The 22,847-nt window shown below is 41.7% G+C and overlaps 2 protein-coding genes across 3 annotated transcripts in view; one reads left to right on the top strand and one right to left on the bottom strand.

The window, feature by feature from the left end:
- Positions 1–16,136, bottom strand: part of LOC134797814 (trichohyalin-like) — a 42,705-nt gene extending 26,569 nt beyond the window's left edge. Inside the window, exons 1-7 of one of the 2 annotated variants that reach the window (XM_063770179.1) lie at positions 16,034–16,136; positions 15,456–15,615; positions 13,906–14,081; positions 13,267–13,470; positions 12,758–12,878; positions 9,387–9,557; positions 7,002–7,123 (exon numbers count right to left, since the gene is read on the bottom strand). In XM_063770179.1, the coding sequence (XP_063626249.1) occupies positions 7,002–7,123; positions 9,387–9,557; positions 12,758–12,878; positions 13,267–13,470; positions 13,906–14,081; positions 15,456–15,611 (950 nt within the window). In that variant the 5' untranslated portion in view covers positions 15,612–15,615; positions 16,034–16,136. Of the gene's footprint in view, positions 1–7,001; positions 7,124–9,386; positions 9,558–12,757; positions 12,879–13,266; positions 13,471–13,905; positions 14,082–15,455; positions 15,616–15,820 lie in introns of both variants that reach the window. The other variant, XM_063770178.1, reaches the window with a different exon arrangement.
- A 230-nt stretch (positions 16,137–16,366) lies between these two features.
- Positions 16,367–22,847, top strand: part of LOC134797376 (protein transport protein Sec31A) — a 37,202-nt gene continuing 30,721 nt past the window's right edge. The window contains exons 1-7 of the mRNA XM_063769598.1: positions 16,367–16,470; positions 16,621–16,841; positions 17,630–17,766; positions 20,982–21,151; positions 21,377–21,459; positions 21,785–21,901; positions 22,356–22,500. Coding sequence (XP_063625668.1) covers positions 16,639–16,841; positions 17,630–17,766; positions 20,982–21,151; positions 21,377–21,459; positions 21,785–21,901; positions 22,356–22,500 — 855 coding nt within the window. The 5' untranslated portion in view covers positions 16,367–16,470; positions 16,621–16,638. The remainder of the gene's footprint in view (positions 16,471–16,620; positions 16,842–17,629; positions 17,767–20,981; positions 21,152–21,376; positions 21,460–21,784; positions 21,902–22,355; positions 22,501–22,847) is intronic.

Genomic DNA, 22,847 nt, shown 5'->3' with positions numbered 1-22,847 from the left:
GAGAACGCCCCTCCCCACACCTCGCCTGCGGACCGTACCACCTCGACCGTACGGGACGCGTGTCCAATACCCTGCAGTGGCTAGTTGCAGGGCCACCGTTTCGCCGGAAATTCGGACCAAAAAGGGCATATTGGCCCACAGGGGATAACTAACCCCGACCCCCTGCAGGCCTCGGCCCCCAGGACTCCTGCATCCCCGCTTACGGCGCTCTACTGCGCAGGACTTACGCAGGCAGGTGAGTATAGTCCGCTTAAGTCACCTACACCTTAAGCGGAACCGGGAGGTCCGTATAACATAGCTAGCAATCTGATCGAAATCATATTGCTAGCCATGCCATTCGGGCTCTCCAGAGTGTGTCATAACCCGCTTGGGTTTTCAGGTCCTCACGGGTTATGACTGAGGTCCGTATAGCATAGCTAGCAATTTGATCGAAATCATATTGCTAGCCATGCCTTACAGGACTCTCCAGAGTTTGTCGTACTCCGTTCGGGTTTTCAGGTCCTCACGGGTTACGACGTCGCCTTCATACTCAGCTACTGGTGGTCCGGGGCAGATGGAATGTGCGACGCCCGACCGACCACCAGCATTACCAGGGTGTACGACCCACCCCATGAGTGTTTGGCCTATCCAACGCTCCGTGCATTTTTCAACAATGCATGGACAAACTGCTAGCTGGCATTGAGGGCACGTGTATATTCTTAGATGATTTATTAATTACCGCGCCAAATAGGGAATCTCACGTGGCTAGGTTGGAACAAGTTTTAAGTAGACTAAAGGATGCCGGGTTACGCGTGAAACAGGAAAAATGAGATTTTTTTAAGGATTCTGTAGAGTATTTAGGATTTGTTATTGACAAAAATGGGTGGCACAAGTCTAAAAAGAAGGTAAATGCTGTTTTAGAATGTCAACGACCTAGGAACGTCACGGAATTAAAATCTTTTCTAGGTATGCTAAATTATTATAGGACGTTTATTCCTAATGCTGCCAGTATGTTAAGTGCATTAAATCTGTTATTAAAAAAAGATTGCAAATGGCAATGGGGCGAGGCTCAAAACGAAGCTTTCGAAGCAATAAAAAAGGAGCTTGCGTCTGATAAGGTATTGGCTCACTATAACCCCGATTTGCCAACGATTGTCACTGTAGATGCGGGTCCCAAGGGTCTGGCAGCCTTATTGGCTCAAACGCAAGCGGATGGCACCGAGCGCGTCGTGGCCTACGCATCTCGGTCGTTATCTAAGAGTGAGCAAAATTATGCTCAAATTCAAAAAGAGGCGGTTGCTATAATTTTTGGAATAAAAAAATCCGCCATTACTTGTACGGTAGGCCTGAGCCTTTTATTTTAAGGACTGACCATAAGCCTTTAATTTCGATTTTTGGCAGCAAGAAAGGCGTACCGGAGTTCGCGGCTAATCGATTACAACGATATGCTCTGTTTTTATCGGCGTATAATTTTAAGATCGAGTACATTAAGAGCGCAGATAACGTAGCCGATTTCTTATCACGCGCAATAAAAGACTCGCAACTGGTTGCTAATGAGGATAATTTAGTGCAGGATGAAGCATTATTTATTAACTTCATGTATCACGACATTCATCCTATTTCTGTGGAAAATATACAAAAAGAAACTCTTAATGATCCCGTATTGAGCATAATATCAAAATATATTTTGCATGGTTGGCCTAGGAAAGTAGTTGATAGCGACCTTAAGCCATATTTTAATTGCCGTTTGCAGTTATCTTTAGAAAAAGGTTGTCTAATGAGGGGTCATAAAATCATAATACCCGTATATAGGGAACGTTTATTGAATGAACTTCATAATTCACATTTTGGAGTGGTTAAGACAAAAAGCAACGCGCGTAAATATATGTGGTGGCCAAATATTGATAAACAGATTGAGGAAAAAATAGGTTCTTGCGCTATTAGTTCTTCGATCCGCGCTGCGCCACCGCGCGCACCGCTCGCGGTGTGGCCGCGGCCGCGCGCGCGCTGGCAGCGCCTGCACCTCGACATGGCGGAGCTAGCAGGCCACCGGGTGCTCGTAGCAGTGGATGCGCACTCCAAATGGGTGGAGGTTTATTTTATGTCCAGTACCGACTCGGCGAGCGTTATAGCGAAACTATGCGATATGTTCGCTAGATTCGGTTTAGTTAGAACGTTAGTAACGGATAATGCTACCAATTTTACTTCGGCGGCATTTGAGGACTTTTGCAAAAGTAATAACATAAAGCACGTAACAATTGCGCCTTACCATCCCGCGTCTAATGGTCTAGCGGGAAATAGCGTAAAGTTCATAAAAAAAAGGTTTAAAAACAATCTTAGCACAAAATCTATCTAAGTTCGATTTTTATAATAAAATAAATTATTTTATTTATTAGTACTATTTATTAGTATTAGTACCGAAACTCTGTCCACGGTACAACCGGACACTCCCCCGCCGAACTGATGCTAGGGCGGCCGCTGCGCTGTCGTTTCGATTCGCTCGTGCCGACATCCGACGACGCGACCGACGTCAGTCCGTCAGTATCCTCAGCTGATAAAAACGTGCTCCAAAAACAGATCTCACAGCGTAAATATTACAATGGAAAGAGGCAAATTAAATTGAATGTCGGAGACTGTGTACTCGCAAAATCATATTTTAAAAATGGCACTAACACTAAACATACATGGTTAGAAGGAACAATTTTAAGTACCATCGGCTCGTCAATGTTCAATGTTTACATTAAAAGTCTTCAAGTAACAGCTAAAAAGCATATTGATCAGTTGCTTATGTAAGTACAAAGGCAATAAGGCTTTGGAAGACGACGGCTACGATGGCGATGTGCTCGTTCTACAACCCAGTGAGCAACGTGCGAGGAGGTGCCCTCCGAAACCGCAGCACCGCCGCCGGCGCCGCTGCCTGCGGCTGCGGGGGAAGAGGACGACGACGCCGACATGTCCGATTGCTCGTTTTCGAGTGTCGTCTCACAAACGTCATCGCCGCGGCTTCAGGGTACCACGGCTGCCCCTGAAGTACCACCTGCTTCAATTACACCCCCCGGAGTACATGACGACGAGGCGATTGAACCAGATGTTTTTGTGCGACGATTTCCATTAAGGAGCACAAGAAATCCAAACCCCGATTATTAATACAAAAAGTCGCCTCAGTGTTTTACTTACAATTTGTTATATGGAGGGATGTAGTGTTTATAATAAAGGGTAGTTTTAAAACTAGTTAAGCAAGTCAGTCTGTAACCGACCAGTACACGCTATACTGCTATTCCTGTGTTTTATTCTGAAACCTATCCTGAAACATCTCAAATGTGATATAATTTGAGATGTTTCAAAATCGGGAGACGGCTCAAAATGCCCTTTCATTTAATACCACACACGTTAGGTTTCTGAACAAAAATTTGTTTTTTTCCATACAAAAAAAGATGACGTCATAACTCCTTTCCGTTTTTTTTTTTTGGTGCTACGGGTCAAATTGATTCAAATGGCCTAAAGATTAATCGTGCCGATTTTCATACCTTTAACACCATTTGCAGCTGATTCCCGAATTTCAGGTTGTACCGCTATCGCTAGCATGCATGCATGTATAGTCAAATGGCACCTGTCTTTTTGTATAATACCGGTTATTACATCTACCCGGGGCCCAGGGCACTCTTTGTAGGAAGGCCGGTCAACGGTTGCTATACCATCCTAGTAAGCATTCTTACAGCAGTTTTCCGTTATACTTAATATCTAATAATACGTAACCCTTCGTATGCCTTTGTTAAACATTTGCTACTGATTTAATAACCTACTGATATGAATTAAAATTGTAAATTACAGTCCAAATTGTGTGGTACGTACTACCACGTACACGGGACAAGGCATACGAGATTTTAAGAGGAAATAGGACAGCCGCTTCAAACAAACGTAGTCCCCATTTTGCTCTCAGGATATTGACATTATGGAAAATTATTTTTACATAATTTAATTTATACTTATTATTCTTATTAACTATTATTACTTAGCTATGCCTCTACCATCCACGATACCCGGTATGGTATTTTTCGTTAAAATCTTTCCATTCATTTTGAGATCTCAGCACATGTTCAATTACATCCATCATGTTTAATTGTGGGTTATCTGTAATTAGATCTTGTACTATGGATCTCTGAAACCCACCTACTCCAAGCTTAATGTAGTATTTACAACGGTTCATAGACTGATTTGGTCTTCCCTCAAAAGAACAACCTCTAGACAAAATCTGTATAACAATATGGTTTTCAGCAGGCCCTGGAACAACTTCTATAACAGGAAGCGCACTAGCCCCCTGGTACTTTTCTATGGTTTCTTTCAATGCAGCATTTAGCAAGCGGATCTGATCAGCGCTGAAATAAGTTGGGGATATCTGGACAATCTCTTGTTCCCTAACAGGAGTTGCAGGCCTTACAGCTTCTTCATCTTTCCTTGTTGTTACTTCCTTGATAAATTCTTTTATTTCACTTATTTCTGACATCATTTGCTTTATGTCACTGTCCAGCTGACTGATCTGTTTGGTGTTAAAATCTGTTGGAGATTTTGCAGAAGCCTCCTGATTACAAATTGGTGTTTCTTTGTCTAATATTTCTATAGTATCTGCAGTCTCAGCATCCTCTAAAGTTGCCTTTTTTGTAGTCTCTTTTAAGAACTCTTTAATTTCTTTTACATCATTCATAATTTGTTTCAAGTCTCCGGCCAGATTGGTGATCTCTTCCATGGTTAAAGTTGGAGATATCTCGACAATCTTCTGCTTGTACGCTTCATTTTTGTCTATTATTTCTATCAACTCATTGGAAATTAATTCTTCATCTTTACCCGATTCATTAATCCAATCCTTTTTATTATCATCATTGTAATTACATTCCCCGTCTACTGTAGGCGGATTTTGATTAGTTTCCTTACATTCCGCAGATTTCTTTGGTTGGTCTTCTAGGTCGGCCATTTTGTCAAGCGCAGGTTTGTAGGCCAGAACAGCCAAGTCATTCTGACTGATTTCAGTTGCGTCATTTCCAAATAGTAAGTCATTGTTCTTTAAAACCAGCTGTTCGATTCTTTCTAAAGTTAATTGCTGCTTGTCTACCTTATTGTCTAACTCTGTCATTTTTTCAGACATGATATTAAACTTTTCATTTAGTTCTATGTTCCTGTGTATGACATGCAAGTTTCTCATGTAATCCTTTTGATCAGTTATATCTCGTTGGAGTTGTTTTAATACTTCTACCATAATATTAGCAGCCATTCTATTAGTATGACTTGTTTCTTGGCAAGAAAAGAAATATAAATTACTTACTTTGAGTGTCAGATAATTTGACAATGGGCCTTGAAAAAGTGATTTTGCTATTTAAACACTGACTGTTCTCGTGTGTTCTATTCTATACACAGACTCTATACAACTCTCGCAACTAATACCACTTCTTCTATTTACTACTGAGTACTCGTTTAATTTATAATAATCACAAACGATAATAACGTGAGACTCAATTCGATAGATAAGATAACCGTAGTAGGTACTAGGTAAGTAGCACAGGGCTATAACCGCGAAAATCGAAGTTCGCAAATTGCGGGCATTTTTCTCTGTCACTCTAATTACGCCTTCATTGGAGTAAAAGAGAAAGATCCCCGCAATTTGCGAATTTCGGTTTTCGCGGTAGCCCCTCAGAATCATGGGTCGGGAAATTTTTATAACCGCCATCTAACGATGTTGTCAGTACAAAATTAAAATAGTAAGGTGCGTTCAAATACTGTAAAGTTTTTTTTGTATTACGGATTATTTGCAAATATACGCTGGCAAAAGTCAAGTCAAGCCAGCTTTGTCAGTGGAAAAAGGTGGCAAATTTGAAGAGGTAGGCGTGAGCGCTCGATCTCTCTTTCTCTTATTTAATTCAGAATCCTACGAGCGCTTTTTCAAAGGACGTTACAGCTTGACAAAGGTTAGGATACTAGAGGGCCTACCGCGAACCACGTTCGACGTGTTGCCTCCCTGTCACACTTACGTACGAATTTACAAGTCCAACAGAGAGGCAACACGTCGAACGTGGTTACATGGCCCTCTTCTCACTGTCGGCGGCCTCCAGACTGGCTCTGGCTTTCACCTAGTATACGCGCGCGCGGACTTGCCACTCTACAGGCGCTTGCTGTTCAGCTCCAACACGCGCTGCTCGTCGCGGGCCTGATGGTCAACTTACATGGCTTCCTTCTCCCTGACGGCGGTCTTCAGACTGGCTTGCTCTTTATCCGTGCGCGCGGCCTCGCCCGTCTCCAGGCTCTTGCTGTTCAGCTCCAACCCACGCTGCTTGTCGCGGGCCTGATGGTCAACTTACATGACTTCCTTCTCCCTGACGGCGGTCTCCAGACTGGCTTGCTCTTTCTCCGCGCGCGCGGCCTCGCCAGTCTCCAGGCGCTTGCTGTTCAGCTCCAACCCACGCTGCTTGTCGCGGGCCTGATGGTCCACTTACATGGCTTCCTTCTCCCTGACGGCGGTCTCCAGACTGGCTTGCTCTTTCTCCGCCCGCGCGGCCTCGCCACTCTCCAGGCGCTTGCTGGTCAGCTCCAACACGCGCAGCTCATCGCGGGCCTGATGGTCAACTTACATGGCTTCCTTCTCCCTGACGGCGGTCTCCAGACTGGCTTGCTCTTTCTCCGCGCGCGCGGCCTCGCCACTCTCCAGGCGCTTGCTGTTCAGCTCCAACCCACGCTGCTCGTCGCGGGCCTGATGGACATCTTATATGGCTTCCTTCTCCCTGACGGCGGTCTCCAGACTGGCTTGCTCTTTCTCCGCGCGCGCGGCCTCGCCACTCTCCAGGCGCTTGCTGTTCAGCTCCAACCCACGCTGCTCGTCGCGGGCCTGATGGTCAACTTACATGGCTTCCTTCTCCCTGACGGCGGTCTCCAGACTGGCTTGCTCTTTCTCCGCGCGCGCGGCCTTTCCACTCTCCAGGCGCTTGCTGTTCAGCTCCAACACGCGCTGCTCGTCGCGGGCCTGATGGTCAACTTACATGGCTTCCTTCTCCCTGGCGGCGGTCTCCAGACTGGCTTGCTCTTTCTCCGCGCGCGCGGCCTCGCCACTCTCCAGGCGCTTGCTGTTCAGCTCCAGCAGGCGCAGCTGCTCGTCGCGGGTCTGAAATTCATAAAGTATATACTTACCTATACCATTGACTGGGGTGACTTTCAAATGCAGGGGCGACTTTAAAATTCTAGTTTTTAAGCCATAATATACAGGGTGATCAATCCAAATGGGTCAGTATGGAGAATTCAGAAACTATGAGAGATAGCGAAATCTGTTCTTAGGAACCATGGCTTCGATTTTAGATTTAATAATAATGGCATTCAATTTTTTTTTAATGTATCATACATAACCGGGATTAGAACCTGGTCAATATTCTTGTTGTTTGTTTGTATGGCAACTTTTAAACGATGCGTGATAGGTGGAGGGTGCTCGACCAAATATCATAGAGGGCCCCGAGACAAAACAAACTACATTAAAAAAATTCAAAATGGCCGACGTTTTTTAATTTTTTCAAGTTGGTCCGAGCGCGCTGAGATTTGGCATGCGGCGAACCTGGCGGCCCAAGATTACCATGTCAAAAAAATGTTTGGTAAAAATCCAAAATGGCGGCGGACACGGGCAAAGTCAAATTTCCAAGTAGGTTAAGCGAGCCCGAAGGGCGAGTTTCAGGCCGGGAGACCGAAGGTCGACCCCGGCGGAAGGCCGAAGGCCCGGAGCCTCCACCCCGACTCCCAAAACGCGAGGCCGAAGGCCGAGCTGCGTGAATGCGGTGCTTCCAAGCGTTCTACCAAGTCAACTGTCTTGATGAGCGAAGCCGGCGGGCCGAATGCCCGACGGCGAAGCATCGAGGCTTGCGAAGGCCGAAGGCCGAGCTCCGCGTAGGACTGAAGGCCCAAAGCGTCACACGAGAGGGGGAAGTTGGAGCTTAAACACGACCCAACACTTTTCCTATTGGGAGTCGCGTTTTGGGAGTCGGCGTGGAGGCTCCGGGCCTTCGGCCCTCCGACGGCGTCGGCCATCGGCCTCCCGGCCTGAAGCTCGCCCTTCGGGCTCGCTTAACCTACTTGGAAATTTGACTTTGCCCGTGTCCGCCGCCATTTTGGATTTTTCCAAAAAAATTTTGACATGGTAATTTTGGGCCCCCAGGCTCACCGCATGCCAAATCTCAGCGCGCTCGGACCAACTTGAAAAAATTAAAAAGAAAAGTCGGCCATTTTGATTTTTTTTTATGTAGTTTGTTTTGTCTCGTGGCCCTTTATGATATTTGGTCGAGAACCCCCCACCTATCACGCATCGTTTAAAAGTTGCCATACAAACAAATACTACACGCGATTACATAAAGAATATTGACCAGGTTCGAATCCCGGTTATGTATGATAGATTAAAAAAAATTGAATGCCATTATTATTAAATCTAAAATCGACGCCATGGTTCCTAAGAACAGATTTCGCTATCTCTTATAGTTTCTGACTTCTCCATACTGACCCATTTGGATTGATCAGCCTGTATATTTATTTATTCGAGATTTTTTACAGTAGGTGAATATGAATATATAGTAATCTAACTAGTTAGAGGATCATTTTCAGTAAATACTGAAGAATGGTAATTCTATGGCCGTTTTAAATCTATCAAAGTAACCCCAAATTTTCCAATGTCACCCCGGTCTACGGTAATCATTGCAACCTACGCTGATATCGAAAATCAGAAATAATAAACTGATTAGTATATAAAAAAATATGCATGATGTATAAGCCTCATCTCATAAATAAAGTAATTAATAGGAATGTTAATTACTAATTACTATTATGCTATTTCAAGACTGTGTCTGCTGACAGGCATATAAAATAAAAATAAAGTTTGTTTGTTTCAGACCAATATAATCCATAGGTGTGTTAGTAAAATGTAATGTGCAGCAAGATGTGAAGATAAGAGATAACAAAATGTCCTTAAATGTCCGATGTGATACCCCTTCAATCCTTAACAGTAAAAGCGCGTATCGGCTTGCGTGTTTCACCAGTCGCCAATCTTATACCTGGAGTTTCTGCTTACACTTCGTTCAGTTCTTTATCAGCACATGGCATTGTAGTCTGTCGTCCAGCTGGCTGCGGGCGCGCTCCGCTGCCCGCCACGCGTCCATCTCGACTTTCATTATTACTGCAGCTATCTGCTTAGTGGTCGTCCAGAAATCATGTGATCATATTATTTGGCCTATTTTTGACTTTCCTGCTTTGTTGTCTTTGTCTTTCCTGCTTTAAAAAAACCTGATATCCTCTCTGACCCCATCTCCCCCATCGTGATCGTTCGTGATATATTTGACTTACCTTACCCCCACCCCCCCTCTACACGATCACATGATTTCTGGACGACCCCTTACTTCTTTTTCAGTTTTCTTCCTCAGCGCCTGGATCCTGGCCCGCGAGCGCTGTAAGACGGCGATCAGCTTGTCGTCCAGTTGGTCGCGAGCGCGCTCCTCAGCCCGCCGGGCGTCTACCTCTGCCTTAGCCTGTTTCATGTCGGCGAGGATTCGGGCTTTTTCGGCTTTGTTCTGACAGGGCAAATAAATGTAAGATGTATGAATTGACTGCGTTTAAACCTTTTATTATTGACTAAAGGTCTAAAGTTTAGTCCGTAGCGGCAACATACTTGTCATCATACTTAAAACAAAAACGCATCTCTACTATAAGAATTACGGTTGTAAATCGAATAACTAGAAAGGAATGTCAAATGGTTAAAGGGTTAAAACCAACCATATTTAGAGCTAGCCAAAGGAACACATGACCTACCTGATATTTAAAAATTGAGGGTACCTATATATATATACATATATATATATAGTGCTAGTTATGCATGATTGATTATACAGTGACAAAGTTTGGAAGCACCGCCATAATCGATATATTTCCTGTTTTTATTGGACTTCTTCATTCGCTTGCCAGTCGCGCGGTACCGTAGAGTTTCGTATCTTTGCCTGCGCTACCTATTTTCGCCTAGTTTGACATAAGTTGCCATTAACAAAATGTTTCTAATGTAAGCCTTACATAAAACTGCTAAATACAAAGTATTTTTTACGGGTGTCAACATTCTTCGAACAATCTGCGGCTAACTTCACACAATTGACCTTTAGTGAGGTTTTTCGTGACACCGACCACACGTTTTTTTGAACCAGTGTTTTAACTTCAGTTTTAAACGGTGATTTGGACCCGGTAATGATAAACTTTTTACATGATCATATCCTATAACTATTTCTTTTTCATATGAAACTATTATTTAATGGCTAGCTTACGTTTCGAAGTCACAATTAGATAAAACATTGGTGAGGGTACTTTGCGTCCATCTTGTTGCCAAATTTCGCCTACCTCTAGGGTTGGCAATTTTTTTGTACCACATTCATTGGTGGATGACATTACTTGTTTCCAAATTTACATATTATCTTATGTTTGGTTATTTTAGTTTACGCTATATGCAAATGTTTATTTCTACTCTTACCGATGTTAAGCAGTGGCGTGCACTTCATAAAGGCAAAAAGGCACTGCCTACCCTACTATAATTCCGATGTCTATCCTCTTAAACTACTTAATTTAATGTATACTTGATCGTACTATCAGTAATCGATATAACTTAAAACATTCTAAAAATTAATAAGCGCTCCATCTACCGGTTAAGCTTTGTCATCAAGTCATCATTATATAATTCTACGCGACGAAGTTTACACCACGCGGCACTAGCGCCGCTACGTGCCTTGCACGGCAAAGACAGAAAACATTTCCGTCTAAATCTTTCTATGTGTGCCTCTCCGTAAGTCGTCGTTACGCGGTTACAGTGTAGTGGGCCTTCCTATAAGTACGAGCACACAATTATACAAGTAACGCACACATTTAGACGCAATAGGCAGTGTCTTTCGTACCAAACCTAAACGAATGACGCCCGAAAGTTTCCGAATAGTTCCGATGTTTACGTGACTATTTTAAAAAGTAGCATTTGCTATGGTAATTTAGTGCAAATACGAGACTATTTTTTTATTCGTTTACAGTATTTGGTTAAGTTTATTTACATTTTTTATTCGGTCGCCATTGTTTGTTTGTTTTGGTGAGTTTATGAGATAACAGTTAACAGTTGCCGGAAATTATAAATTGCGATTAGTGAAAAAATGGATAATTTTAACTGTGAAAGTTGTACGGTGGGTGTGTGTGTGCAAACTATTAAAAATGATGCGTTTTCAAAGCGTTCGTTTAGCCAAAAAAAAGAAGTAATTGAAAAGACTTGACAACAAAATGAAAACCATCACGCAATTTTTTTGGTGAGTTAGGAGCTCTCATTTTTTAGGGTTCCGTACCCAAAGGGTAAAACGGGACTCTATTACTAAGACTCTGCTGTCCGACCGTGCGTCCGTCCGTCCGTCTGTCATCAGGCTGTATCTCACGAACCGTGATAGCTAGACAGTTGAAATTTTCACAATTGTATTTCTGTTGCCGCTATAACAACAAACACTAAAAACAGAATAAAATAAAGATTTAAGTGGGGCTCCCATACAACAAACGTGATTTTTGACCGAAGTTAAGCAACGTCGGGCGGGGTCAGTACTTGGATGGGTGACCGTTTTTTTTTTGCCTTTTTTTGCATTATGGTACGGAACCCTTCGTGCGCGAGTCCGACTCGCACTTGCCCGGTTTTCTGATATAATTTTGCCTACCTAGTCTCAAATCTCTGTGCACGCCACTGATGTTAAGTAGGTAACAAATAGGTATTTTTATGTCTCACTTTGTGTAAATAAGGTTGATTTGATGTCAATTACGATAATAACAACGATTTTGCAACAATTATACAATTTTGTTAAAAATATTTTTTTTTTTACTTATAAACCATTACTTCCCTTTATTTGGCATGTTGGTTAATTTTTGGCAGCCCTAGCTTCATTATAGAAAATGTATGAAAACAACTTCAGACTGTTACCAAACTTCGCCTACTACCCCGTTTTTTAAAAATATGCCTAGTCTGGTGTAGTTAAGGTTCATAGTATATTAGCACATTCCAAGGAGATACGACTTAACATGTGTAAGTTACAGAAAAGTAAGTATTAGCGGCTAGGCCTGCCATAGGCGAAGATTGGGAAAAATACCCAAACATCGCCTATTGCCTTTGGGGTCATTTATTACCAACTTAACCAATGAAATTCTAAGTTTTAGTGGTGTATACTGATAGTTGGGAGTACTAAAAAACATTTTTTCGTCTTAACTGATTAAAATGCTTTCAAATTTCAGAGATTTTTTGGGAAAAGTGTCAAAATCCAGGCGAAGATACGAAACTCTACGGTATAGAGTTGACATCGCCGCATCGGCAGTAGTCGGCTGAGCCAGCCGAATGACGTGTTTTTCGTCGATAAATGTGGGGAGCTCCTAAATTTCCACAAAAAAATCAAGTTCGAGAGTTCAAGGCTCCTTGACGCTCAACAGTTCTATTGATTCTGACTAGGAGAAAAATACAAAAAGAGGGTCACAGATTTTGTATGTCCCACCAGGGGGTCTCCAAACTTATTTTAAGTACTGGATTTCTGTTGCGCGGACCACTGTTGGTTTTTGCGCCGGGGGAGGGTGTCTGGTTGCTGCTGTCAGGAATAGTTCCACTCTCAATGAATGCTGAACCCCGCGGGCCGGATTGCAACGCGTCGCGGGCCGGATTTGGCCAGCGGGCCGGGGTTTGAAGACCCCTGTCCTACACTATCAAATTGAGGGACAGACAGAGACTCACGAAATTGCGCTCAAACTCGCCAAGTGCTTCCATCTGCTCGTTGGCCTTGATGTTGTCTAAGATCTGATAATTCAGCTCCGTCTCGTGCTCCGTGCGATTGCGCTCGGCCTTATGGTGTACCCTGTGTTGAACAAAACGTCACCATTAGAGATCCTTTCCCTTTCGAATAGCTATCGTAAATTAAAATTTCATTCAAAATTTATATAAGAGTTCGACCCTTCGCCTTGGCCTACATTTTTAGGGTTCCGTACCCAAAGGGTAAAAACGGGACCCTATTTAGTAAGACTCCACTGTCCGTCTGTCTGGCCGTCTGTGAGTCTGTCACCAGGCTGTATCTCATGAACCGTGATAAATAAAATAGACAGTTGTAATTATCACAGACGATGGATTTCTGTTGCCCCTATAACAACAAATACTAAAAAGTACGGAACCCTCGGTGGGCGAGTCCAACTCGCACCTGTCCGGTTTTTCAAAATTTTCGCTGACAAAAGTGGCTTGTCTTTACTAACTGTTCCAGGATCTCTTTCTGGTGCTGTTTATTAACTTCGAAACGGCGCTGACGCCTAGTTTTCATGAGAGCTTGCCACTCGGCCGCGCGGCGGATGATTTCGTCGTCATCTTTTCTCTTCTGTTCTCTCTCTTCCCGCATTCGCTCGCCTTTGAACTTGAGCTGTTCTTCTCGCTCTTTCTGTACACAGGTCTCTATAACTGCTCTGGAATAGCATAAAAATATCCTTTAGTATGATTTGGCTGAAACTTGAATTAATTGAGTTCTCAGTTAAAATCTGGCATTAAATGAATCCATAGAAGTCCAGTTTAAAGGATTATTAGATACTTATCCGAACACCGGACACTTTCTGCTGAGAAGACAGAGAAAGTTATAAGTATGTTAATTCCCTTTCGCTCTTAGCATCAGCAAGATAGCAGGTAAAAAGGCGCAAACTTGGTGTAGGAGGTCCAACCATCAAGCATGTATGTATTATAAATATTTCCAACTTTGCGCCTTTTTCTAACGACCATATTGGTCAGTTAGCTATAATTACATTAATTACCTATTGCTTGACAGAGATTTCTGTTCTGTTGTGGTTTTCCTGAGGAACATATTGAACATACCTACAGTCTTTTCGCAAAATTTGGTGTTGTCTTACCTGAGAAAAAACTTAGGCGCGTCCTTATTCTTGAATATGGTGTCGCGTGCGCTGTACATGAGACGCGCCTGTTCATCGCGCTTCTTTCGCATGTACTTCTTGTAGAACTTGGTGTTGGCCTGCTCGGCGGCCTCGTGGCGTGCGCGTCGCAACTCCTCGTTACGTTTGTTTACATTCTGAAAAATAAGTTACCGGAATAGTGCCTTGAATAGTAATAAGTAGTCGTGGAGAGACAAAAAAATGCGATATATATATATATATATGTGTACTGAACGCCCGGGTAACATACTGCCGTGCTAACAACATATGCAGTAATCGCAGTTGAAATGTCATTCAATTGTTTACCTTGTTCTCTTTGAATAAGTTCTTTATTTAAACGATGATTTTCGTGCAAGTACTGCACATAGAATAAGCAGGGCAGCATAGATGGCTCCCAATTGTCACTATCATTACGTAAATATGACATATATGCCTCTACTACCTAGTAAAGTTCTAACTCTGTATGTATGTAGGTCATGTGCATAAAATAACTAATAACTCTGTGCATAAAATCCGCGTAGCACAGAGAGCCATGGAGCGTGCCATGCTCGGTATCAAGCTTCAAGATCGAGTAAGGAATGTCGAGATCCGTCGCCGCACCAAGGTGCATGACGTGGGTTTCGTCATTACCAAACTAAAATGGAATTGGGCGGGACATGTTGCTAGGCAGAGTGATGGCAGGTGGACTAAAATGTTAACAGAATGGTGGCCGCTTTCAAATGAAACAAGTGCCTGGCGTCCGTTGGCTGGTTGGGTGGACGACATCCGGAAAATTGCGCGTCACTTCTGGATGAGATTAGCTCAGGACCGAGACAAGTGGCGTACTAGAAGAGAGGCCTATGCTCAGCTGTGGGCGATAAAGGGCTGATATGATGATGTATGTAGGTAATATTAAGGTATCTATAGTTGGTCAAGCAGATCTTGTCAGTAGCAAAAGGCGGCAAATTTGAAAAATGTAGGCGTGAAGGGATATCGTCTCATAGAAAATTTGAACATCGCGCCTTTTTCTACTGACAAGATTTGCTTGACCATCTATAATTGTTTCTTGTTTGAACATCTCTAAAAAGGTTGATATAAAACGAAGCGTGACTAGACTCGAGTACCCGGCTCTTGAGATGATGGATGATAGAGGGATTGTGTCCACGATGGTATTAAGTTTGAACTATGAACAATCAGCCAATCACTGACCCATGGTCGAGTCGAGTTTCATATATGTAGAGCTCGGACATATGTTATTACATTATCAATGTCTCCGAAGGAGACGGACAGCAACGACAGATCACGTTTTACATAGGCCTGTAGCCTGTAGTTTATAAACTACAAAACTAAACTACAAAAGAAGAAACTACTGTAGTACTTAGTTTGTTATTTATTTATAAGATTGCTGCGCCCTTGCAGGGTCCATATTATGTATAGGTAATGTTATGTAATATGTTTGCAATAAATGCTTTTGATTTTGATTTTGAAAAAAAAACGCGACCCCTAGTCGAACTTTCCTTAGTTAGACTTACCTCGACAGAATTGGGCCATTCGCGAGTCATGCGTGAGCTCTGCTCGTTCAAACGTTTGACATACTCGCTCTGGCGCGCCGCATCCTTGTTCTCCCGACTGCCGTCCGTCCATGAGACCAGCTTGTCGAACTCCGCTTGAGATAATACCAGCGGCATGGTTCTGCAAGGAAAAAACCTAGTTATATCTTTGATACATCAGTTTAGATAGGAAGGATTACCCTAAAGGACTATTCTAAGTACTTATAAAAGAGATGAAGATAATCATCAGGCAATTAACCACTATAGACTCTTCGTGAACCAGAGTCCGACTCATTCATTTTGTCCACACAAATTCTTGAGGTCTTTAAGAATAAAAGGGTGCGTACACGTTTTTTTGTTTCTTTCCAGTCAAACGTTTATAGGTGCCTCAATGTTATCTTGTACATAACAAAGAGCATATAATCACTACGTGTACATAATGTAAAAATTCTTAGGACGTTGGTTTTTACTTCTTTTCTTTTGTCAGGATCCCTGACATTAATAATCTATGAGAAAAATGGTCATAAGTATAGCAAGCAGGTTGCTATACAAATTACTACCTAGCTAATTATTCGAATAAAAATTGTGAATTTTGAAAATAATTAATATAAAAGTTTGTAGACAAACCAAAACCCAAAAAGATGTAGGTACTGTTGCCTTAGTTGCCTAGGAGATTTTAATAATAAAGTGTTGGCAAATAATACGTGCGTGTTAAGAGATTTTAAGAAACCGATAATTAATAGGCCGCAGTAATTAAATAGTGGCATCCTATCCAACAGCTTATTGAATAATAATAATAAGCCTTATTCTGGAATTTTTACATAAGCGGGCCCATAAAAGTGTTTGTCATATTTTAAACCATTTTTACACGCACGCAATAACGAAACGCAACATTTCCAGCCAGCTGTCAAACTGACAGCGTATTTACGTCAGCCACGTTGGAACTGCCAACTCGGTGTTTTTATGATAAATATTTTATTTTTCTCATCTAAATACCGTAAGTTTCACACAAGTTACATTTTTAATTGCTTCAGAAATCTTTAACAACCCTTCAGACACAAGCCACTGTTGTGTTTTTTCGGTTTTGTGCGTCATAAAAGTGGTGACATAATTGTCTAAAGTGGTCTTTGTGTTTGGTTTGTTTTAGCGGCGTTGGCGAGTGAGGATGAAGATCAAGGAGCTGAAGCGGACGGTGAACGTGAGCTGGTCGCCGGCGGAGCAGGCGCCGGTGCTGCTGGCGGCCGGCTCGGCGGCGCAGCAGGTGGACGCGTCCTTCAGCAGTTCGTCGCAGTTGGACCTGTATTCCTTGAATTTGGAGGACCCTGGACTCGATTTGGAACTTAAAGCCAGTCTGCAAACGCAGCATAAGTGAGTTATTTCGATTTTATTCCAAAGTAATTTTATTTCAGTTTATTGGCATTGCATTTTCAGTTCTTATTAGTTAAATATCTTATTTGAAAAGGTCAATGACATCGGGAAAGTCTTGTTGACTGCAATTGATTATCTAGCAGCCTGTTTTATTAATATTTATTGACAGTGCAATACCAATGTGCTTAATTGCTGACCAATTCAATATTTTGATTATATAGTATGTGTTGAATGATTGTTATAATGTCTAGTTTTAATAACAATTGTGTCATGATTATGATTAGAGTAATCAGGCAAAAGTTTTATTTTAACAGTTTAACAACAGTCAACTATATGCATAGTCAAAATGAATCATGTATAAAGTAGTGGGTCTGTGACGTTTACAACCTTACAAACCCCCATTGTTTAAATACAAAAAAACTAAATTGACAAAAAAACCTATATAATAATCAAACCAACACACAATTTCTTGAGAATTGGTTGAAAGATGCAGCCTGTTGAGGAGAACAGCCGAACGTATGAACAAATTGCTCAAGTTGAAACAGATACAATTTGCTTTGCTTGATCAGTACAAGCTTACTTACTTACTTCTTACTTCCAATGGCGCTACAACCCTATGTGGGTCTTGGCCTCCTCCACTATCTTCCTCCAGTTGTTGTAATCCTTGGCAGCCTTCCTCCTGTTGGTATACTTCAGTCCAGCCACCTTTTCATAGGCTTACCACTAGGCCTTTCATGTTGAGGCATGAAGTACAAGCACCCAGAATAATATTTTATTTATATTTCCAGATTTCAAAAGCTAGTATGGTCAGGAGCAGGTGTCATTGTAGGGGGTTGTGATGGTGGTCTCTTAGAGTTCTACAGTGCTGACAGACTGCTCAAGAATGCTGACAACCCACTGCTGGGCAGTAACACTAAACACAACAGTAAGTATTAAAATTATTTTAAATGGGTTACTCACATATTATTAAGTTGAATAAACACTCTATTTTCGAGGATGTTGTTCTCTGAGCAACGATTCGTCGCACGCTAGACCAGTAAATGCGGTGCAGTCGTTGCTCTGAGAAGGTCCTCGAAAATTTGATCAAAAGTGTCCAGGGTTCATTCAACTTAATAATATGTGAGTAACCCGTTTAAAATAATGTTAGTAAGTTCAAGTCTGACGGGAGTTTTATAGTTAAAACAATAGTTTATTAGTTTTGAAAATAGTATGTGTTTCCTGCTAAATATTTTTTTTTTACAAAATTATGCAGAATGTCTGGATCGAACTTTGCAGTTTTTAAACAACCTTTTTTTTTTGTTTTCATTGTTTCATTTTATTAAAAAGACTAACCCACGTGAACAACATTGTTAAAACTGTTAGAATCTGAGCAGTTTCTAAATAAACATGTCTATTCTAAATGCAGCTCAGTGATAGTGTCCAAGTTATCTCCGTCCTGATAAGAAGTGAGCATTATTGGACTACAAAGGTTATTTCCACTTTTTAACCGACTTCCATTTCATAGAAGGAGGAGGTTCTGTATTCGGTTGTGGCTATGTTTTTTTTTTTTTATGTATGTTCATCGATTACTCCGAGACCCGTGGGCCGATTTGAGTAATTCTTTTTTTGTTCGAAAGGAGGTACTTCCAAGGTGGTCCCACATTAATCTGGTGCTGTTCTGATGATGGGATCCATGAGGATTTGAGGGAACTCCTCAATTTTTAAATGCACATGTAGGGTGATTTGGGTGTTTTCTTAAGCAACTCGAGCATTTTCTCTCGAAAACCACCAATTTGATGAAGTGGACCTGATGATGATGATTGTTTTGATGATAATCATGACGATTTCTTAAAATGTACGACGTTCAGCGATTATTCCGAGACCCGTGGTCCGATTTGAGCAATTCTTTTTTGTTTGAAGGGAACTGCCTCCAAGAGCGTCCCACATTAATCTGGTGCTGTTCTGATGATGGTATCCGTGAAGAATTGAGGGAACTCCTCAATTTTTAAAGGCACATGTATGGTGATTTGGGTATTGTCTTAAGCAAATCAAGCATTTCCTCTTAAAAACCACTAATTTGATGGAGTGGACCTGATGATAATGATTGTTGATGATAAATGATGATGATTTTATAAGTGTAGATTACTCCGGAACCCGTGGTCCGATTTGAGTAATTATTTTTTTGTTTGAACGAAGTTACCTCCAAGGTGTTCCCATAATATTGTTAGTTATAATCTGGTGACGGAATTCATAAGGAAATGAGGGAACTCCTCAATTTTTAAAGGTACGAGTATGGCGACATCGTTGTTTTTTATAGTAACTCAAACATTTCCTCCCGTTAATAACCCATTTGATGAAGTACAACTGTAGCCTTACCACGAGTTTGAACCTACATCTTCGCTATCGTCTTCGTAACTTACTTTCTATACATCTCGCTCGCACTAATAGGATGCCAGTACGAGCGAGACGCATAGAAAGTAAGTTACGCACACGCTAAGCTAATATGTCAGTGTTAGACTTATGGTAAGGCTACTGAGGAGTCGGGAAATGGCGGTTGAAGGGTTGGTGGTTCAGGCTTCAGGGTCGAGGGGTTCCGTGATCAGGGGTTGATGTGCTGTGAGGTTGAGTGATCTGGGGGTTGAGGGATTGGGTCAGTGGCAGGGCGGAGGATGGATTTTGTGTTTGTGCACTGTAGTGACAGGAATGATTACGAATTTAGTGATACGCATCATTATTATTTTCATTCATGCGTCACGCGTCACTCATAAGCTGTTAAAATTAAAATGGAAAAATAAAAACTTTTACAAAAAAAAAGAAAACCGACTTCAAAAAGGATAAAATAAAATATAATCCGTTTTTAAGTATATGCGTTACTAACTGATATGTTTGAAGTCGGTGCCAAGACAAATAGTAACAATACCGGTCAAAAATAATCAGCTTTATGTCTATAAATCACATTACAACTGTACTAATAGGTATTATAATAGTGAAAGTAATTCTGTCTGTCTCTTTGTCACCTTTTCAGCTAAACAACTGCCATGTAAACTGGTGAAATTTGCCATGCAGGTAAAAAGTTAAAGCCCTGTAGATGGTTCTTGAATTGTTTTATATTTTGAAATCAAGTTCTCTGGATAAGAGGCGGGAAATAACTCAGTCCCAATCCCACACCTGAGTACTATGGACACTTCGAAAAATAGTAAAAATTGCTCTTTAAAAAACATATCAGCAATCGCATTGGTTTTACACTAGTACCGACAAACATGGTACGGACTGCGCCAAGGTGGATTGACAGTGGGTTCTTAGGTATCTACAGAAAGTATGATAATTGTAAGGCAATCCTTGTTATGGCAAACATTGTTATCGGATCGCCCTAAAATCATGGTATGCTTCAAATTTGGCTTGGCACCGACTTCAAACATATCAGTTAGTAACGCATATACTTAAAAACGGATTATATTTTATTTTATCCTTTTTGAAGTCGGTTTTCTTTTTTTTTGTAAAAGTTTTTTAAATTTGAATGATCAATGAACTGATAATGTGTTACTATTGAAGTTTAGTATGTTTTTTTTTGTATTATTACAAACAATCAGGTTAAATATTAAGTTCAGTTTTGGCAATACATTTCCTGAAAGTTTGATGTTACTTGAACCTTAAATCGAAATGCTAAAGTTGAAAATCTATTGGCGCGTATGTGGTCGATAAATCGTACTATGTCCTGACTATGTCTGCAAAAGGGTTAACGCATTCACTGCCAGGGGGCGTGGCCTAGGAACAAACTTGTATGACAGTGGATGCACATGTGCGTCGGGGGCAGTGAATGTGTTAAAATATGTATACTATTTATAGTATCATTTCTTTTGTCTCATTATGTTTTCAAATAAATAAAAGAAATTAAACTCAACAGTACATCTGGGTAGAGTTGACCTTAAGGTGGCCACTGACGAGCCTTCCAACAGTCCAAATAGCGTGGCTGCAATCCAAAATCGGCCCGTGAATGTCAAAAACGTACAATGTTTAATATTAGGATGCCGTCCATTTGGATGAATCCATTGTAACGGCATCCATTTGGAAGGCTCGTCAGTGGCCTGCTTTAGTATACATTTTATATCGCGCAAGCACAAGGCCATCACTTTTCTCAATTATTTGTGTCTTGTCTCACAGATCATGTGTCAGCACTGGATATAAACCCTTACCAGAAGAACCTCCTGGCCTCCGGAGCCTCCGACAGTGAGATCTTCATCTGGGACCTGAACAACACCAGTCAACCCATGGCTCCGGGCAATAAAAGCCAGCCACTGGACCATGTGCAGGCACTAGCTTGGAATCAGCAGGTGAAATATATGAGTCTCAACCATAAAATGTGGCAGTGCTATATGAAATACTCAAAGCATGTCCTGGTATATGTTTGCCAAATTATTTCGAAAAAGACAAAGAATTTTAAAATGCTATAAGCCGCTTAAGCAATTTGATTTGTTTTGCACTCACTTGTAGCACCCTCATTCGAGAGTTCGAGGGTTCCTTACTTTTTGTAATAATTTTGTACAATTTTTATTCAGGTGCAACACATTCTTGGCTCGACATTTGCGTCCAGATGCGTCGTATGGGATCTGCGGAAAAACGAGCCTATTATGAAATTGAGGTGAGGCTTACTTCTGTAACATGCCTATTTTAACTGTCAACATTTTAGTAAATATGCTTTATGTTGACTAATCTAGAGATTCATCATCATCATCATCATCTCAGCCATAAGACGTCCACTGCTGAACATAGGCCTCCCCCTTGGACCTCCATTCGTACCGGTTGGAAGCGACCCGCATCCAGCGTCCTCCGGCGGCCTTAACAAGGTCGTCTGTCCATCTTGTGGGTGGACGTCCTACGCTGCGCTTGCTTAGTCCGATCTAGAGTTTACTTGAAATGATTAAAAACTATAAGCATCGTCGTATAATATGTATGTTGTCTGTCAGTGACAACGTGTCCCGCACCCGGTGGCGCGCGCTGGCGTGGCACCCCGGCGTGGCCACGCAGCTGTGCGTCGCCTCCGAGGACGACGCCGCTCCCGTGGTTCAGCTCTGGGATCTCAGGTATTTATATTTAGTGATAATGAGCGGGTCTACTGCGATATAATGTCATTATTTGTGGCAAAATGCCGGGATAACGCGAGGAAGAAGAAGAATATTTGTGACGTTTTCAACCAAAAGGTACTACATTCTATAAATTGTAAATACAGATGTCAATCACAATGAAAAAAATCAATGATGACACTGGCCAACGTGGGACTCGAACCCACATCATTGGATTGCCGGTCCACATCTGTATTCACAATTTATAGATTGAAATAATGTGGTACGTCCCACAATAAAAAAGGAGAAATATATTAACATTTAGGTACTACATTGTCGATAAGGTTGATTTCGAATTGAAGCTATATCGAAATAGCGCCTTATTGACAATAAGTACCCTTTTGGTTCAAAATGATATACACTGTTTAATAACAAATGTAGGTTTGTATATTTCAATGTGAGTTTTTGTCGCCAGATTGGCTGCATCTCCGCTAGTAACACTCGAGGGTCACCAGAAGGGCGTGATGGCGTTATCCTGGTGCCGTCAGGACCCTGACCTGCTCCTCTCAGCCGGCCGAGACGGTCGAGTGCTTTGTTGGAACCCTAATAACACCCAGCCGGTAAGTTCCAGACCTTAACAAAATTATTATGATTGCCAGATTGAAGGTCAAAAACATATAAATTAAACATAAAAATAGGGAGTAATATTAGGCCCCATAAATTTACCTTTGAAGGTGATTTTAGCATGTGGTTGGGAGACATACAGTCAGCATCAGAGTTGCTAAGCGGCGAGGTGTTCAAAATTACCTTATTCTCTTAACAATAAAATAAAGTCATCATCATTTTGCCCGATTATGCTCTGGTTTCCTTGGATAGCGGTGCCGTCATATAGCGGCCGTCTCCATACAAATACTACGACATCCATATTTAGCCGTATTATTTAGTATGGAGACGGCCGCTATATGAC

The sequence above is a fragment of the Cydia splendana genome, chromosome 15 (genome assembly GCF_910591565.1).
Source record: "Cydia splendana chromosome 15, ilCydSple1.2, whole genome shotgun sequence".
Lineage (NCBI taxonomy): Eukaryota > Metazoa > Arthropoda > Insecta > Lepidoptera > Tortricidae > Cydia > Cydia splendana.
This window is presented reverse-complemented; position numbering and strand designations above follow the sequence as displayed.